Source organism: Triturus cristatus, chromosome 3_1, assembly GCF_964204655.1.
Source record: "Triturus cristatus chromosome 3_1, aTriCri1.1, whole genome shotgun sequence".
Taxonomy (NCBI): Eukaryota; Metazoa; Chordata; class Amphibia; order Caudata; family Salamandridae; genus Triturus; species Triturus cristatus.
The window spans coordinates 743,236,977-743,257,609 of record NC_140583.1 but is presented as its reverse complement, the minus strand read 5'-3'; the positions used below and the strand labels follow the sequence as shown (position 1 = coordinate 743,257,609).

At 42.1% G+C, this 20,633-nt stretch overlaps 1 protein-coding gene across 1 annotated transcript in view; it reads right to left on the bottom strand.

Moving 5' to 3' along the window:
• LOC146860906 (mucin-5B-like) overlaps positions 1-20,633 on the bottom strand; it is an 814,361-nt gene that overhangs the window by 243,794 nt on the left and 549,934 nt on the right. Inside the window, exon 17 of the mRNA XM_085644901.1 lies at positions 13,902-13,951. Within this exon, the coding sequence (XP_085501027.1) occupies positions 13,902-13,951 (50 nt within the window). The remainder of the gene's footprint in view (positions 1-13,901; positions 13,952-20,633) is intronic.

The window sequence follows — 20,633 nt, the reverse complement described above, 5'->3', positions numbered from 1 at the left end:
CTGTGCTGATAGCGTCTGCAAACAGTCCTGACGCGTTTCGAGCATGCGCTCTTTTTCAAAGGTGCCGCGCACAAAACCAGCAGCATTAAGGATTTCCAGATTCTTCCCGCTTTATTTATCAACACAAGCACGCTCAGGTGAGCACATCTATGCAGGGTATTATGGGACTGGAAGTCCGTTAACAATTGAAACCCCAGTGGGTTGCTGCCAGAATGCAGGGTTTTGCGAAAACGTTCCAGTTCACAGACCAAGTCTCCCCCCAGTGACAACGATCTCCTCCTGTTCCGTGTAGCGTCGTGAAATCACAAGCAACGGACCCGCATCTCAGCGACGGTGCAGCTCGCGACCGGGCAGGCCGCATTAATGGAAAGAAAGAGGGTGCCCCCAGGTGAGCCGCACTCACAGCAGGTAAGTGAAGATTAGAGAGAGGTAGGCTGTGCTGATAGCGTCTGCAAACAGTCCTGACGCATTTCGAGCATGTGCTCTTTTTCAAAGGTGCCCCGCACAAAACCAGCAGCATTAAGGATTTCCAGATTCTTCCCGCTTTATTTATCAACACAAGCACGCTCAGGTGAGCACATCTATGCAGGGTATTATGGGACTGGAAGTCCGTTAACAATTGAAACCCCAGTGGGTTGCTGCCAGAATGCAGGGTTTTGCGAAAACGTTCCAGTTCACAGACCGGGTCTCCCCCCAGTGACAACGATCTCCTCCTGTTCCGTGTAGCGTCGTGAAATCACAAGCAACAGACCCGCATCTCAGCGGCGGTGCAGCTCGCGACTGGGCAGGCCGCATTAATGGAAAGAAAGAGGGTGCCCCCAGGTGAGCCGCACTCACAGCAGGTAAGTGAAGATTAGAGAGAGGTAGGCTGTGCTGATAGCGTCTGTAAACAGTCTTGACGCGTTTCGAGCATGCGCTCTTTTTCAAAGGTGCCCCGCACAAAACCAGCAGCATTAAGGATTTCCAGATTCTTGGCGCTTTATTTATCAACACAAGCACGCTCAGGTGAGCACATCTATGCAGGGTATTATGGGACTGGAAGTCCGTTAACAATTGAAACCCCAGTGGGTTGCTGCCAGAATGCAGGGTTTTGCAAAAACGTTCCAGTTCACAGACCGGGTCTCCCCCCAGTGACAACGATCTCCTCCTGTTCCGTGTAGCGTCGTGAAATCACAAGCAACGGACCCGCATCTCAGCGGCGGTGCAGCGCGCGACGATAGAATGTTGCGGATTTCCTATGGAAAATAGGTCCTAACTATAAATACCTACTGGCGACTGCCAGTAGGTAATACATATATATATATACACATATAAATATACACATATATATACATATATATATATTTGAGCACGGTTTGAATGCCTAGCTCCAACTGCCGCTGCTCCTGAAAGAAGGGCGCGTCGTCCGTACGGATCAACCAGGCAGGATCCGTTAACATCTCCAATAATCCAAATCACCACAGTAAAAAGATGACGACGCCATGTCTTGCTGAAATATCAAAATATAATCGTCAAATTTGATATTTCAACAAGACATGGCGTCGTCATCTTTTCACTGTGGTGATTTGGATTATTGGGGATATATATATATACATGGGCGGGTTCACGCCTACTCTGCATTTTATTATCAGCACTTTAATGCAACTAAAGTTGAGATAAATCTAACACACTATTCAGAAGTTGGTGCAAACTGCAGACATCACCAGTATTCCGGTGATAACTGTCCCAAAATGTAACACCATGGTGGACACCACGAAATAACAGTAATAAGAACGAGAAAGAGTCACACAGCACTTAATTAACAACCCAAAACTTTATTGATTTTTTTTTCAAACTTTATTTTTTCATAAACATATAATGATAATAAAAATAATCCACATTTGTACAGTGCGAACAATCACCCATAAGGGTCTCTAGGCGCTGGGGGTCGTCAGGAAGATTAAGCAAGCTATTGCCCAGAGTAACATGGTGCTGGGCTAATCTGCCTCCGGCGCTGGGGATCAAACAGTGATCCCAAGATTCCGGAGTCAGTCGCCCTGGCCGCGGCGCCACACCTCTTCCCTTATATATAAAGGATAAACTAAATTTTAACAAACTGAACACAAAACAACTAGGCGGAAGACTCCTGTCGGACCATGAATGTCAACGACACAGCCTGGAAAATAAAGCACAAAATAAGCACGTGTGTAATGCGCATATCCAAGGAGTGAGACGCAAAGAAGGAAAAAAAAGCTAGAGAGAAAAAAAGAGGGAAGGAAAGAAAGGGAGTGAGAAAGGGAAAAGGGAGATAGAAAAAGAGAAGGAAAGGAAGGAAGAGAGTGAGAGAGAGAGTGAAGAGAGTGAAGTGAGAGAGAGAGAGAGATACTCCATGACCAAATAATTACCTGCTGCCACCGGAGTGTCTACCAGTGGGCACTTCACGTGCCCGTCAAAGCTCCACGGCCAAGTAAATCTCACAGATGTCGCTGAGTCCTGAGTCATGAATGGCAGAGACCACATCAGCTTCTCTGCGGCTCGGCAGATCTCACACATGTCACTGAGTCCTGAGTCATCAATGGCGGAGACCACATCAGCTTTTGGTGCAACGCAAGTCAGCGCTACGTGGTGGTAGGCCGCTGACAGCCATACACCTTAGGGTGCGACTAACCCTTTGCAACTCAAGTCTGAGCCACGTGGTGGTAGGCCCCTGACGGCCAAAAGCAGCTTTGGGTGGCACTAACCCTGTGCAACTCAAGTCCGTGCCACGTGGTGGTAGACCCCTGATGGCCTCATCAGCTTCGGGTGGCAGTAACCCTGTGGAACTCAAGTCCGTGCCACGTGGTAGTAGGCCCCTGACGGCCATACAGCTCAGGGTGCGACTAACCCTCCGCTCAACTTTTCATGGACTCTTTATGATTGGAGCATCTGCCATCCAGTCACCACCGGCAATAAAGGAAGTGACATTGTCAATCCATTATATTTGCGTGGTCACATGACCTATGACGCATGTGCTGGATGGGTGTGTTGTGTGTGCAAACCTGCCCTCAGGGAGTGGCCGTGACATGTTGACAGCTAGACCACTGACCTGCACACCAACAGCGAATACGCCTGCGACAGGTAGCTATATGGGGGGGTGTGAAAACGTGTTTTCTCAATGGATTTTGCATAGGAAACTTTAGACAAGGCTACAGGTCAAACTGCTGAATGGAATGACACCAAATTTGGCAGGGAGAAAGTTCTTGATCCAGAAAGCGTGCTTTCGCACATCGAGTGAAAATATAAAAGAAAGGTTTTGTGGGCAATTTAATATACCGGAGCTCTGTTTCTGCGAGATAACTCTTTCACGCTTTGTTAATTGCCTATTTTGTTTTCTTTTAAGGTGGAAGGTGATGTAATAGTTATAATACTGTTGTTGATGATGTTTATGTACATCACGCACTGATGGTGTCTTCCATGCGGTCAGCGCGCAATACTTGTTTTATCATGATAGCTTCATTGTGTTCTTTTAAATGTGGTTCTGACTCTCGCATGGAGCGTCTGTCGGTGTAGGGTCCGGGTAGCATCACTCAGTTGCTATCCGGACGGCTGGCTGAGAGGACGCTCCATGTGTCGGGTGGAAGAATACTGAAATAAACTGTTGAACTAAAGAAGACAACTACTGCTACTTATTTCACACGCTCCCTCTGCCCAACATCACCACTCCGCAGCTATGCCGTTAGAAGCCAGTCCATCGGCTCGCAGCTCTCTACCTTTGCGAGCTAGTACGCTACTGTGCCTGTACCTCTGCGAGCTACTACGCTGCTGTTCCTTTTTGAGCGGACAGCGCGTAGTACTGCATCTGTGAGGCGAGCGGACGGGCCACAGTTGTCCCTCTGTGAGCCTGGGTGCGAACTGTTCATAACTCACACTACATAAGCATTGAAAAACCATTTTGTGATTCAGTCCGTCAGCTGGCATCTGTCCGAGGCATTTCTGAAAATATATCGGAGTTCTTTCTGTGAGAGATACCCCTTTCAAGCTGCCTCTCCCCACATCAGCAGGTAATGCACCCTCTTCCCACATTACCAACATACCCCCAACAACCTTCTTGGGCCCGGTAGTGTCCCTGTGCGGTTGGACAAACAAGAATCTTAGTCATGTATAGATTTACATATAAAACATTTTATTTAAAGAAAACAACAACAAATAAAACTGAAGGGAGTCTGGTGCTGTGGTCTCTGCCACGAAGTTGGGGTCACTGCCATTCAGGACTCAGGACACAGTTCCACGTGTGGGATTGGCTTGTGTTGAACAGGGTTCGTGGCACGGCACCACGTGTCGCCTGCTTGTGTTTAACAGGGTTAGTGGCACCATGTGTCGCCGGCCTTGCATATGGAAATATGCCTCACTGATCGAAGGGAGTCTGGTGCTGTGGTCGCTGCCACGGACTTGAGGTCACTGCCATTCAGGACTCAGGACACAGTTCCACATGTGGGATCGGCTTGTGTTGAACAGGGTTAGTGGCACCACGTGTCATGCCTTGTGTTGTACAGGGTTAGTGACACCACATGTCGCCGGCCTTGCATATGCAAATATGCCAAACTGATCAAAGGGAGTCTGGTGCTGTGGTCGCTGCCACGGACTTGGGGTCACTGCCATTCAGGACTCAGGATACAGTTCCACACGTGGGATTGGCTTGTGTTGAACAGGGTTAGTGGCACCACATGTCGCCGGCTTCTGTTGAACAGGGTTAGTGGCACCACGTTTCGCGTCTTGTGTTGAACAGGGTTAGTGGCACCATGTGTCGCAGCTTGGGTTGAACAGGGTTAGTGGCACCACGTGTCGCCGGCTTGTGTTGAACAGGGTTAGTGGCACCATATGTTGCGTCTTGCATTGAATTCTGCCTCAATAAGGCCACGTGGCGATGACTTGTGGTGCAGTGAGTTAGAAGTACCTTTGGCGCTGAGCGTGTACGTACCCTGTAATGATGCGTGGTCTGGGGGGGTTGCACTCGGACCAATGTCTTTTGTCTATTGAATTCTGCCTCAATTCGATTTTTGAGTGATAGACCAGCAATGCATCTCCTAGAGATCCACCGTCGGTTTTTTTACAGGAGGTGAGGAGATATCGACTAGGGAACCGTACAAAAATGCAAAATGAAGACGTGGGAGGAGGGGTGGCAAAAAAAACCAGGTCAGGAATAAAGGCCAGAGAACAGAATGGGAACAACAAGAAGTAAAAGACTCATGCCCTAATGAGATTGATAATGTAGTTGATAATGCTCTCACAATTGTCAATTTGTCCTCCAGAATGCTTTCACCACAAGAAGAGAATGTCTTAAGTAAAGGTTTGAACTACTGTCCAACTAATAAATGTGACTTTGTGGATGTCCATACAGATCTATTTAAATTCATTCGAAAATTAAAAATAAAGAAATATTTTGAAGACCACCCTATTGTACCACGGGTCCCTTTGTCCAGCAGTGATGCCAATTCAACACCATCTATTGCAGATATACACAATACTCATCTACTTGCCTCATTATATGATGAGGATGAAATAGGAGATACCATGCAATTGGCGATAAATCTAGGCATCTCCCAAGATTACACAATTGATAGCGGTTTACGTTGTACCTCAAAATTTATGCCACCAACAACACAAGAAACAGCTATAGATGAGTTTTACAAAAAAGTCACTACTGATTTACACACTTTGGAAGACCAACATTTTAAAAAACGTGGCTGCGTACATAGTAAGAATCTCAGTGATGAGGAATATAATCTGCTACAACTATTAAAAGATGACCCAAATTTGGTGATTAAGGAGGCCGACAAAGGCGGCAATATTGTCCTTATGAATCTGGACGATTATTTGCATGAGATTGACAGGCAACTGAGTGACACTCAATGCTATGAGAAACTGGGGAACAATCCTACTTCACAAATAGAGACAAATATCAACTCTAAACTCTGGGATTGGCACGAGTCTTGTCTATTATCAGACCAAGAGTATAAATTTCTACAGGCCCACCATTCCCGATCTCCATGCATTTACATCTTGCCAAAAATTCATAAGGGGGGTCCTTTTCCACCTGGGCGCCCCATTATTTCTGGGAATGGTGGTCCAACAGAACATATTGCACAATATGTTGACAAATTTCTACAGCCAATTGTAAAAAATCTGCCATCGCATCTTAGGGATAGCTCTGATCTGTTGTGCAAACTAGAGGACTTTAACTGGGATCATGACAACTTATTATTTGTGTCTATGGATGTTGAAAGTTTATACACTTGTATTCACATCCAGGACGGCATGAGAGCTCTCAAACACTTTCTTTTTAAGAGGGGAGCACAACATCTGGAACACACTGATATGCTTCTAACTATGGCTGAGATGATCCTGACACAGAATGCATTCTTACACAATGACACATGGTTCCTGCAGAAGCAGGGCACGGCCATGGGCTCCAGGTTTGCTCCATCTTATGCAAACCTTTTTATGGGGTTGTATGAGGTGGAGCATGTCTGGGGTCCTGGGGCACATCCTTGGAGTGACAATGTGATTTTTTACGGACGTTACATCGATGACATTGTCATGATCTGGCATGGAACAGTGGATCAACTTAACTCTTATCATCATTATTTGAACAGCAACAATTTCAATGTGAAACTAACCATCCAATATTCTGACAAAAGTATTGAATTTTTGGACCTGAAACTGTTTGTAAAAGATAACTTTATACACAGTGATATTTTCAAAAAAAAGACCTCATGCAATAGCTATTTGCATGCTTCTAGTGCGCACCCTCCACCGACCATTGCTGCCATTCCATATGGTGAAATGGTCCGCGCAAGACGAAATTGCAGCCTAGACGAAGATTTTGTTACTAACATCAAAAAAATCAAAAACAACTTCACCAAAAGGGGTTATAATCAAACCTGTCTTAACAAGGCCGAAAAGAGAGCTATGTCCCTAAAGAGGCAGGAAACATTGATACTGAAATCACGAAATAAGCCAAATAATGAGATACAGGAATCCATGGCTTTATTCATTACAGAATATAATGTATTCAGCAGCCATATCTATAACATTCTGAGGAAAAACTGGCATATCCTAGAGAAAGAAGGTTCTCTAGGCAACGCCATATCTAAAAAACCTAAAGTAGTATATCGAAGGAGTAAGACACTGAAGGATATACTAAGTCCAAGTTATGTCAAAAAAATCGAGACTCCCTCCACCACATGGTTGCCCAACAAACCCTTGGGCTTTCACACATGTGGGAGTTGTTGTGTCTGTAGATATGGTGTCAATAAAATCAAAAAGTTCATGGGTAGCCAATCTAGGGAATTCTCTATTAATCATTTTATTAACTGTAACACGACATTTACAGTATATATGGTCATATGCGCCTGCAAAAAGAAATATATCGGCAGCAGTATCCGCAGCCTCAAATTGCGGATACAAGAGCATGCCAGGGCAATAAGAAATATTGATGCGAAGTATCCAATAGCTATGCATATACATTGTGAACATCCTGAGGATAAGAACTTCACTTTTTTTGGCATTGACCATGTTAAGGTACCAGAACGGGGAGGTGACAGGGAGATGATTCTCAGGCAACGTGAAGCATCTTGGATTTGCCGTCTTAGGACCGTTAAATTTGGCCTGAATGTTAACACTGAGCTGCATCATTTCCTGTAGATATGGATTAGTTGCACTCTCTGTTGAACGCTATAGTGACTTTTACTTATGTTCACATCTATCTCTGTAATTGTTGTAAGTCTGAAATCCCATTTCACTACTTTTCACTACCTATATAGCCTAGGTGAACATGAGAACACCTAGTGATAAGATCTATGTGCTTGTTCCTATATACATTTGTCCCTCGGGGCGTTGTTTATACTATGATTTTTGGAATAAAGCGCAATATGCCCTCTTCATTCATTCTCCTTCATAAACTAATATTTGTGTTCGTAATGATCACTGCACAATCTTTTGATAATTATAGCAAACTGACACGGTAATGATATTCAAAGCCTTGAAAGCATTCAGGTTTTTCTAGGCAAAAATATTCCTTATATATCTATTTAAACATGGCCGCCGTTTTGAACCAAAATAAATCAAGTCACATGTGGCGCGCTTTCAAATGCTTTTAATTTTGCACTGAAAATCGCGCATTAAAATGTTTTTTTTAAAAAATACATGTTGCCTATGTTAAACTTGAATAATTGTGAAAAACTGTCATGATAAGGACATATTAAAGCCCTGAAACTGTTTGGGCTCTCTCAGGTTAAAAACTCTTTATTTACATACTTAAAGATGGCTGCCGTTTTGAACGAGATTTGCTCTTGATACACACGACGTGTTTTCAATTGTATATACTTCAGTATTGAAAACACCGTATGAATAATGATGTCGATATACTCATGGCACATTGATTTATCCTTATTAGGCATTTTTTATAAATCATATTATGGTTGGTCAGCAGTAATAAACAAGCATCACCGCGACAAAAAAACAAAAAAATAAATTGCCGTTATTGTAAAACTTATGCAATTAAATCAAGAAACATGTAGATCGAGAACAGTAACTAAAATTAGTAATCTTCAGACCTAACGGGAAGCATAATTTGGCGAATATATAAATTTTGACACACGTTCTTTGAGCGCGTTACCAAGTCAAAAATGGCCGCGATACTAGGATCGTCTTGCGATGTTGCCTGACTTCAATTTTAAGTTTTGTCCGTTTTCTAAACTTTTGTTAATTGACACTTCCGGGTGGTTATTTTAAAATAAGACGCGGCTGCAATTGCTCGTCTTTACATCTACAACACGAAGGATATACATCGTGGGCTACCGTGCCATTCGGGGTGAGTCTAAATTCATGTGTGATTGTTAGTATGTCTCGCAACGGACAAAAGTTTTCGAGGTTGTTTTGTTTTGTTTTGTTCTCTAATGTTTTTCAATGTTTGCTGACTTCATAAACTTCGGTTTTCTGACGGTCTGTGTTTTTTGAAAAAAATGTTGTATTTAAATGCAGACGATGCTAAATGCCTATACATAATGTGGTCACTGGTATTCGCATGACCTAGTGTGTCGTGACCTAGGTGGAGGAACTCAAAGATGTCCGCCTCAGCTTAGACGTAATATGGGACTTTATCGGTGTGGTTTCATATTGAATACGTATTATGATTTATTCTACTGTGCTCCTTACTGGCGTTACGGATAGATGTTTGCCGCAGATTCAATATAGCTTGGCACTACATCAGTTACTACTTTTTCTCTTTTTGACCAACTGTATGTTAGAGGCACGACGCTGCTCACACCCAGACCAGACAGTGTACAATGATAGACAGACATGTAATAACATCTAATATAGAAGTGATATAGTGAAATGCCTTAGACATTGGACATATTATAAGCAACATGTCGTGATTTGTCCTTCTAATTTATGTGCTAAACCACATTGACGCATGATATTGATGTATATTAAAAGGTCAAACTATCATTCTAGTGAAAAGCATTTGCAATTCAATGAATATAAAGTGATGTTGCAGTAGTCTTTTTTAATTGTGACTAAAGCACTTATATGAGTGACGACAATACTTTTGTTTAACTACAATGCTATTCTACAATGTTGACTGCTATCTAGATATTTAACAGTTCTTATTATGTTGACTTACAAACGACGCATAAAAAATTGGTTATCGTAATATATTGAGTACAATGGTACTGGAATACTAGGAAATGATTTCTAATTGTTTCTCTAACTTGGGTTTCTCGGTTTTTTCTGCTTTTCCAAATAGAGACATCTGGTTAATGTTGATTTTCTCCTGTTCTTTGCCTCGTTACCTACTGCTTGAGACTATGTTTGTTGACACAGAGATGATATTTTACTGGTATTACAATATAGACATTAGAAATATGTGATGGTTTCTCTTGCTCATAAAATATATATATAAATAACTGACAGAAACTCCTAATTTGCTTATATATATCTATTATTATAGATACTGTGTACTGTATAGAGCTTCTGAATCTTTGATGAAGTCCAGAACACATGAAACGATTATATATTGATGGGATCACGCAATATTTTACTGCCAAGGTATGCTTATGACCATTTGCACATACATTTTCTTAATTCCTGTTCTTTGATAAAAAAATCTTTTTATTATAATTGAGTTTAAAAACAATTTTTAATTCTTGTCTTTGAAAAACTGTTACAATGGATTCTACAGGTCATGAATGTCTTAAGTGGAAATTAGTTAATCATGATCCTTATGTTGTGAAATTGTACTGTTTGTGATCCTGATTGTGTTGCATTTGTGCTTTGTATATGTGAAAGATGTAAAATTTCAAATTTTGGATTTGTAATGTATTTCTTTCATTTTAATCTGAATAGCCCTGAAGAAGTCTCGATGTGAGACGAAACGCGTTGGCTATGATCTCTGGCTTCTTGAAAATAAAGAAAACTTTTTAAAGAGAAATAAAGAAGAAATTTATTTTATCAAGAAATGAAGACTCTTGAATACTTTATTCTATGATTGGAAACATGAATCTGGAATAACATATGTACATTTTATAGCGCTGAACCCTTTGTGTTTTTTGTGCTTATGATAGGACTTGTTCCTAAATAAGGAGTATAGAGGGGAGTACTCCTTGGTTCGTTGCGCTATTGTGTGGACTCAAAGACACCTGTCATTTGTTGGGTGCGGATTTTTATAGCCTCTGCCCTCTTTCTATTGTGTTTATATCGATTTTTGAGTGATAGTATGCCTAACTGCTGACATAAAACTGTTCACTATTCCTTGCGATGACTTATGGTGCACTGTGTTAGTAGTACCTTTGGCGCTCAGTGTGTACGCAGCCTGCGATCATGCGTGGTCTTGGCGGGCCGCAGTGGCAGCAATGTGTCTTGCATACTGGACTGCGTCATCTGCAATCGCCACTCCATCTGAATTGTGTGCCTTGCTGTCCGCAGTGTAGATCGAAGGCAGTAGTCTGTACAGACATAAGTCTGCGGTGCTGTGCCACTGGGTTCGCAGGGGGCCTGTGTCGAGGAGGCCCGCGGTCATGACGGCAGTCATGTGACATTGTGAAGGCCGCCGCACTGGCAGATGCTTTGGCCTTTCCACAAATGAACAGCACCCAGAGTCCCAGCCCCATACTCCTAAGCAGGAGTGCCGCACGTTAGACCAGCCCACTCCGCTTACGCTTCTAGGGGGGGAACAACACAGCTACATGACCAAGATCTTCCCCATTGCCTGAGGTAAAATGGTTGCGTCCACTGTGCACAACACTACAAGTATCAGTAGTATATGTCCACATGGAGAGGTTTCTGCTTTGCATAGTGAGGTCTGTCCAGCATCACCGCTACACTTAGTATTGTGTGCATTATTATTGTTGGGTGACTTGCCTCCTTCACACATACTTGGTTCCCACATCTCCCAACATTCAGCTATTGTGCGGCTGAGGGGTCATGGCATTTTTGGAAGGTCCGTTGTCCTATTTTGCGCTGCCTCGTGGTAGTAAGGGGGGTGTCCGTGGGGGAGCAGCTGGTGGTTGTGGCAGTGGGTGTTGTGGCCTTGTTGGGTGTTGGAGCTGCATGGTCAGCAGCTGTACCACGTGTTGGTCTTTAGATGTGGCTGTGAGTTAGGTTCAATTCACGCTGTACCTAGTCGACCTCCTTACACCAGTTAAAGGCTGATGTTAATTTCTTACTGCTAACTCAGCTTATCGCCTGCTTTTTGGATCGCATTGCAGATTTGGCTGGTCGTTGAAAATATGGGGAAGTGGTGTTTTAGTTTTTTTTTCACGGGAACGCCTACTTTGCATATCATCAGAGTTAGTTGCAGCTCTCTTTTGTGGCGATTTTGTGGGTGGATGTATCGATGGAAAAGTGGTGAGATTTACAGTTTTGACCAGGTTGAGAATGGGATGATAATTTAAAAACACAGAAAAAAAAGATGAGTTTAATAAACATTATAATTAGAAATTAGCATTTAAAAAATCTTAGAAATTCACTGATAAAACCATAGGTTTCAGGCACGTTATAGTTAGAAATTAGCATTTAAAAAACCATTGAAATTCTCTGAAAAAACTATAGGTTTCAGGCACGTTATAGTTAGAAATTAGCATTTAAAAAACCTTAGAAATTCACTGAAAAACCATAGGTTTCAGGGACGCTATAGTTAGTTGGACATTTCACTCATACAAAACCATAGAAATTCCCCTGTTATAGTTAGTTGAGCTAACTATAACTCGCGCCCCCGCAATGCACTGCTGATGACGTCACATATTACATCATTCATGACATGGTCAGTGACATCACTGATGACATTTCAAATGACATCACTGATGATGTTCATGGATATTTAACTTTAAAAAGTGCATGATCCACTCTTCAAGTTGGCCATTCACAATGTTATTTTTGTTACACCTAAATATGCATATCAAAAGACTGTTGTGATTTCCTCTACCATTGCAGGGGGCAGCACAGGGACAGACTGGGAGCAAAATGACCTGAGAAATAACAAAGGACATTAATTGCGTGGTTATCTCCAACTAGCATCCCCAAAGGGGAAGAGCGGCAGGAAGAGACCTCATATGGGGACATTGTGCTCACCCAGACATGCTCCTTCTCCAAATATCGCCAATTGTAGGCCTCAGAACAGGAAAAAAGTCAACAACATGTCAGGAGGATAACGACCTGCAGCACTGTTTTTAGCAAGCCCATACCACATTGTTCTTCCTACTCATGTGTGTCCAACCCATTAGATAGCGCAAGTTCATTACACACAAAGATACTTTTCTGTGCCAGAAAGTGTGAAGCAGGCCACCATAACAACAGAATTGGAGTTGGATGGGCATTAATTCTACCCCCAACACAGGTGAGCTATGACAACTCCATGTGTGGATTGATGGAAGGGCATTTGATATCTTTCAGACCATTATTTTTTTGAATATTTACTTTGGAACGTTTTTTGATTTTTGGATTTACTTTAAATATTTTTGCTAGATTTTACTTGGGATCTCGAGCATTTCAATTTTCGTTGAGTTTTTGGTCTGAGACTTCCATTGTGATTTTTCCATTCCATTTTCTCGATTAAACATTTAATTTCCTTGTAAATCGCTTCCAAGTTTCAGCTCCCTCTGTGGACTCCGGCAACAATAAGCTAGTTTCCCCCACAGTTTGAACAGCCAATCAGGGCTTTAAGAGGGATGAAAAAACTGGGGAGGGAGGGTCTCTCAAAGGGGCATGGTCAATGTAATTAAGGGCGTGGCTTAATACACGTAAGCTAAAAATCTGTGCTCAGCATAGAGTGCCGCCTGACTTGTATTTTGCTGTATCTGTCATTGCATCCAGATATATGATACAACAACTAACATTATACATACAACACGTCAGGACTATTGCCTTTGCCAATGGTTGTTAGTTGCATAAAATAAATAAGCAGCAACTATGGCTTGTATATAATATTTCAAAAAGCTTCCACTTAAAGTCCTGGTGACACCAGACCCTGTTGCTGCTCCTGAGTTTAAAAAAGAGAAGGCAAATCAGGAGCGACAATGACTCTATTTAAAGGATTTCCTTTCCCCTACAACGCTCACCTGGCATGACGTCATGCCGTAACTTCTCCACTAGTAAGAAGTGAGCAGTGCGAGCACATGCACTTCGCTGTGCTTGCTGTCCCTGCAGTCCAGAAAAAAAGGACCGCCTGTGCCAAGGCACAAAACAGAGCCCGATAGAGACCCGTTTCGTGGCCGCCTTTAAAAAACTGCCGGTGCTCACTTAAAGCCCTGCAGCCAATGTCCCAGAATATCAATCATGCGCTAAACCACAAACCAGCAGCACACATAATTCTCCTCTGACTTTATCATCACATGGGTTTGCGTTTTTTTTATACTTCTTATTTAATTTTAAAAGACAATAAATACCTATCGGGCTGGGGTTTCCAATGCATTCTATCTTCCCTCTGATGCAATTGCTGAAAAGTAAACATAGCATTTATTATACATAGGCATATATTAGAAAAGGCATGCTGTCTCAAGAAGACAAGAACGTAATGTGGATAGGTTTGCAAAACTGGTGACCCAGAAAAACAATTCATCAAAAAGGGTAACTCTCTTCTCAATGAGCAATTCATGTAAACTATTTACATAAAATACCAGGGAGTGACTTCAAACAATCCAAACCTGACCACAAATAAAAGTATCCAAACTTCACTATAAATAAAATTTGTTAGATGGTCTATTCAAATAGTATTTTCAGTTTGTGATGTCTAGGGAGAAAAAGTTAACATAGTGTGGTTTAGAATAAAAGAGTGGAAGTAGACAAGGGTGAAGGGAGCTCAAGCATGCCCGTTATGGACAATATTGCATCCTGCAGGAAACCTGCGCATCAACGCTGTAAGAAATTGGATTACCTGTTGAAGCGATAAAACCCTTCTCAAGCAGCAATCATAATTCTTCGCTGGGTGAAGTGACACACAAACCCTAAAATAACCTGTGGTCAACCCTCTGGTAGCTTGCACAGAACAGTCAGGCTTAACTCAAAGGCAATGTGTAAAGTATTTGTGCAACACTTCAAACAGTAACACATTGAAAACACAACCGAAATAGAAAAATATAACACTTTTTAATAAATTAAATAAGACCAAAAGGAAAAAAATCCAAAGAGAGGAACCGGAGATATCGAATTTTTAAAGTTGAATAATTAGACACTTCTATTAAACTCACAAAAAAACATGCAGTGTTACACCGTTACACCGTTGTTTATTCGTTCAGAAGTCTCCTCTTTTTATAACAAAAATGGCGGCTTTTTGGTTGTAGCAAGAATGAGTGACCATCTCTGTTTTTGGTGCTTACTCTGTGTTCCTTGCTAGAATCCCTTTGTTCTTTAAGTAATTATGGCTCCAGAGGCAGACATTCACACATGCAAGAGAACAGGCAGAGAAGCAGAGGGCGAAGAGGTAGGCAGACAGGCAGTGCTTAATTTGTAATATATGAAGTGCCAGGGCTCTGACCAGGAGGCCACTGCAGCTTGCACCACCCATCGCCCTTGTCATCGCTGCCAAAACATCCCCTAACCATCTCTCTCGCATGTAAATGCGACAGTTCAGATTATTCCAGGTCCCCAAAGCTAAAGGAATGTCTGGGGAGGCAGGTATTAGTAATTTTGTAATGTATTTTGTTTTCCTAAACAGCTGTTATACTTCTACTCTCTAAATTACATGAGCAGCGCCACCTTGTGGCAGACTGCCCTAAGTGTGGGGTTGACAATTAGGTGACGGCGTCGAGCACCGGAAACCAATTAAGTGCAGGTGCCTAGCACCGGAAAGCTCCGGCTCAAATTAAGCACTGCAGACAGGGGGGCATGAAAATAAGAAAGCGGTGACATTAGTTCAGTCAAATGACTAGATAGGCAATGAGCATAAGATGCACATAAAAAGAAGATGCTAGTTAGACTGGTGAGAACGAGTGACACATGGAGGCTTAGATGAAATAAGAAGAGAGGAATGCACGAGGCCGCCTGAATCTTCGACAAATGACAATGAAGCGTCAGCATGATGGAAAGGTGTATTCACAGAAACCGCGCCACCAAAACCTCCATCTTCAAGGCTGTACGACAGGTGACCTCTCTCTTCACATTATTCTGTCATCTAGCGTCAGAGCTGAGCTAACTGTGGTTCCACAAGACTGCCAAAAAGAGGGGGACTTATGCAAAAGAAACACCAACATAACACACGCCCTTTCGTTACTAATAAAGCACAGCAAATAAAAGGAATAACAAATACACATGTATTTTAATATTTGCATCATATAGCACCCCCTCTAGATCTCTGGGCCTGATTTGGAATTTTCTGGATGGTTACTCCATCTGCCCTCCCCTATTACAAGTGCTTAGGACAGAGTATCCTTTCGTCAAACTCTAAATGAGGGCCGCTGTCTTTCTGTGGTAGATACAATGATTCACTCACATCATTCCTCCAAATTGCTCACACTTCCCAAACCACTAAACCTCCTCTCACTGCATGCACCCATTCTCCAAACCTGGTATCTTCTTCACCTTCCAGTATTCTCCTCTTACTCATCAACTTCACCAACCTCCTCTAATCACGTTTTTACCTTGCACTACAAAAGCTATTCACATTAATTGAAACATTTCAAATAGTCTTTAAACGCTTCCCTATCAATGTTCATTTAAACCAAATTATTTCACAATTGGCAATGATTTGTTTGGCTTCGTTGTTTATGAGCATACCTCATCCTGTACACCACTTAGCACATCCTTACTGTTAATCCTACCTCGGCTTTTGTCTTGTGTGTGTGCTGGCACCAGGAAACAGTAAGAGGTATCCTGAAAAACATACGTTATCTCGGCACATATGTCAGTTCCTGGCATTTTCCCTTTAAATGGAATGCTGGAATACTTTAATTGCTTGGGGGGGGTAAGGAAAATCTCCCGGGTGTGGGAAGGATTGGCTTGACAAAGTTCAAACCTGGCATTAGTAGGCATTCTCTCAAGTCGGTTTGTTTTTTTAGACCATTCTGGTTTAAATATGTTTTGGTATTGATGTCCTTTTGGTGCTGTATAAATCCAGTAGAATTAAAGTTTCAGCCTTCACTGCTGAACATGCCACTTTTTCTTTAAACTGTCAGGAACGTGGTCTGATATAGTAACAGAAGGAGGCAAATCATGGACGTTACAAGGATATAAAAGCACTCCAGTGAGCATAAGTATTTTTGAGTAAAGGAAGAGTGAAAGAGAAAGTTTCCTACCTGGGGATAAAACTGAACCAATATCCTCAACATACAGTATCAAATGATGTTCTTTAAAGTGTGTATTAGTGAAATGCAGGAATGGCACTCACTAGTACTCTTGATTGTCGAATGATTGAATGTTATTAATAGGGTGCTCCTCTCACCCTTTCTGCATTTTTTAGATCCCTTAGTCAGCCTTGCCTGGATGTATTGTTTTAGAATACGTTTAGTTGTATGATGAAATACACAACAGACACTCGTGTAGGGGTGTAATGTAATGTAATGTAATGAGGTGCTTATTTAGCGCTCTATCACCCAACGGGTATACTGGCACTTAAAAATGAGAGTCCCCAACAGAAGTTAATAGGGGCAGCTGAGGTGTAACACAGGAAGGGAGGAAAAGAGAGATAATATCAGAAGGAAAAATTGCTCCAGCCTAGGGAATAAAAACATTTTCAACTTTTTCCTGAAATCCATAAGACTTTGGACCTGACGTAGATCCAAAGGTAGAGTGTTCCATAGCCGAGAAGCAACGGCAGAGAAGGATCTGCCACCTGTTCTGGACCGCCTGAACCTGACTACATTCATCAGGAATGCAGAAGCAGAACAAAGGTTTCTAGTTGGAGAATACCAGCTGAATTTTCTTTGCAGGTTCTTAGGGCCCATTCCATGAGCTGCCCTAAAGACAGTGCATAGAGCTTTGAATTGAATTCGCTGGTGGATCAGCAGCCAATGCAAATCTCGCAAGGCTAATGTGGTTGAGGTCCCTCGCTGCCTATTTAAAGCGAGTTTCGCAGCAATGGCCTGTATTTTGTACAGCTTCCCGATAAGAGTGTTAGGCGCACCCAGATATAGAGAGTTGCAGTAATCAAGTCTGCTGAGAATTACGCATCTCACAACCTGCGTTCTAGCAGAGTTAGGCAAAAAAGGGAGGATCTTTCTCAGCACTCGGATTAGCGAGAAGCAAGTGCCAACCGTTTTGTTAACCTGAGAATTCAGTTGGAGGTCCTGATCCACCATCACCCCCAGATTGCGTACTGTGCTAGGAGGGGTTATAGGTGCGCCAGTAGGGTACAGCTGAAAGATGGGTAAAACTGGCTGATCAGATCTTCTGGAAGAACACAGGACCACTTCCATTTTAGAGCTGTTAAATTGTAACCAGTTCTTCTCAAGCCACTTCGTGGTGCTAGTCATACACTCGTGAAATCTTTCCAAGGAAATGAAATAATTCCCTTCCAAGGAAAACACGAGCTGGGTATCATCCACGTAATTCACCACCTCCACTCCAAAAGATCTAATAAAGTATTCTTCTAAAAGGAGATTGGCTTTTCCCAGAGCATAAAATGTATCTCTGAGTTTCTAGAGGAAATTGCTTATAGCTTCCAATTTGTATAAAGATCCTAATCTTCCCTCTTTTTAATGTCATTTTGGGAAGAACAAGGCATAATTTCCTAATTTTGTTCAGCTATCCTTAATATTTAACAGGTGCATTTCAAGACAGAAGTCATTGCATTTAACGAATGTTTGGATACAGTTAAGGACACAAAGAACCAATGTTGACAACTCATTTCGGGACAACACCACATTAGAATGCTACATGGTACATTGGTACTTTGCTGGATTGGACCGTTTAAAACAGATGTTCTTTTAAGATATCCCAAAATATTATAAATGGAGAATTTTAACTTAGTATCATGGGGATTTTCAAATTCCTGAAAATACCTGTGACTCAGATGAGTAAAGGTGAGTTTGGGAGTTTTCCTATTAATCACAAGTGGGAATTATGGTGAAAGGGTCCAACGTGAAGATGCTTTAGCACTGATGATCTACGTTCTGACTTCTTCTAATCATGAACTTCAACATTACAATACATTATTCCCATTGAATGATATGCATGTGAAACTTTTTAATTGACAGAAGCATAGGAATTGGAAGTGTTTTAGGTGTGGACAAGAACAAGCACAATCCTCAGACATGTTTGCAAAATGCCTGTGACATGTTTATGGGCTAATGTTTTAGCAAAAATCAATATTTTCTTAGAACTGCATAAGGTTAATATAAGTCTGATAGGGATCCATTTTTAAAGCAGTATGTAGTTTTACTGGTCATGAAAGTGCCTGAAAGTGAGTACAGATATGAAGCCATGAAAGTATAGCCATTGATCAATGCTTTACCATATTCTGTATGTCAGTGTGAGGGTGCAATATTAGATGCTTATTTTAGGGAAATTGGATGATAACTATCTGGTTCTAATCGGTCCTTACCCTCTTTTGACAATGCAGTAATATCAGCAGCTGCTGCAGTGGCAGCTCCTCCGGTAAGGTGGAGGAGCATCCTCCCACTGCTTTTAAGCAGTGCAAATCAAGGAAACATAAAACGATAATAAGAATGTTATTTCTGTTCTAGTCTGCTTTTCTGGCTGGTGCACGAGTGGGCCTCTCTGCTCTCAGGGCAGGGGAGGAGAGATTTGTCCACTCCAAGTGCATTACAGACTGCACGGAAAACATTCTGCATTCTGATTGGTCAGTGGAGCCAGTGTTATTACTAGATCTGTTATCTATGAAATACTCACACACTTTACCCACACACTTTACCCATGGTTGTGAAAAGAGTAAGACTAGAATTAGGGCTTATTTTCAAGACACCGGTGATGTACCAGCTGTGCAACCCAACCTGCTGCCCCATATTTACAAGAACACGTAAAGCCACCCTGTGTAGTTTTTCGTGTCCTTGTAAATATGGACGCTTTCCACGCAACACTTTGTGTGAAAGGGGTATGCCATGGGTGTTGAGGTGGGTGTTCCCACGCAACACCCATGGCTTCTGCCGCATTTTCAGATTTACAAGAAATTGCAAACCTGGAAATGCGTCAGAAGGAGGCCTAACAAGGAGAAATGTTTTAATTTCTCCTCATTGTTTTCCTCTTTCTATGCATGCTGCAACACACATAGGCAAAGGAAATCACCTCTTGTGATTGTTTTTGTGCAGGAAGATGTCCCTTTCTGCGCAAAAACCATCATCTCCATGACGCAGCAAACCTTGCATCATGGTGCAAGGCTGCCTGTGTCAGCGCATGGCAGCTAATTGTGCGTCAGTGCAGGGGATCATTGAAGATATGATGCATCCCTTTGCTTCAGAATTAACGCAGAGCGGTGCTGCCAAATGGCTTGCGGCATCACGCTGCGTTAATTCCTTGTAAATAAGGCCCTTCGTTTTTGATAGCGCAGACTAGTCAACCCATCTGGGCCTGGAGCTTTTCCAAAAGGTAGTTCACTAATAATTGTTTTATTTTTGTTGATGGTAAAGGCCCTACCTAGGTAATCTCTGTCTTCATTATTTATCAGAGTAAAGTTCATTTGTTTAAAGTATCCCTCGCTCTTGTCAGTATCCACCATCAAGATGGGAGAATATAAAGTTTCATAGAAATCTTTTCAACAATACATGGGTTTTTCCAATCCCAGTACAAACAGCAGTCACTAATTTATTTATAATCAGCGACTTGTGACACCCCAAGTCACCGATTATAAAGAAAGAACGTCAGAACTCGACTATTGTAGGGTAATCACAGACTAGTTCTGACATCACAAATACTCCTGCCAGAGCAAGCAGTTTAGGTGAAAGGCAGGTCAGCTCACGGAGGTGTTTAAAGAAAAAAAAGAACTTTGCTTTTCTTACTTCTGCTCTATTTCATTAGAAGATTGCAATGTTGAGTACTCAGTTGAAGACAATGGACTACTCTGGGCAATTAACCGCTGGTAAAAGCCTGAAGCATCAACATTCCATTGTTTGTTCACAGCTGTTGCTGTGAACAAAGGTCTCATGGAGCCTGAGGTGATTTCAACCCCCTCGGGCTCTGTGATGCCTTTGTTTTACAAATAAGAACATTCTGCCCTCTAAAGGTCGAAT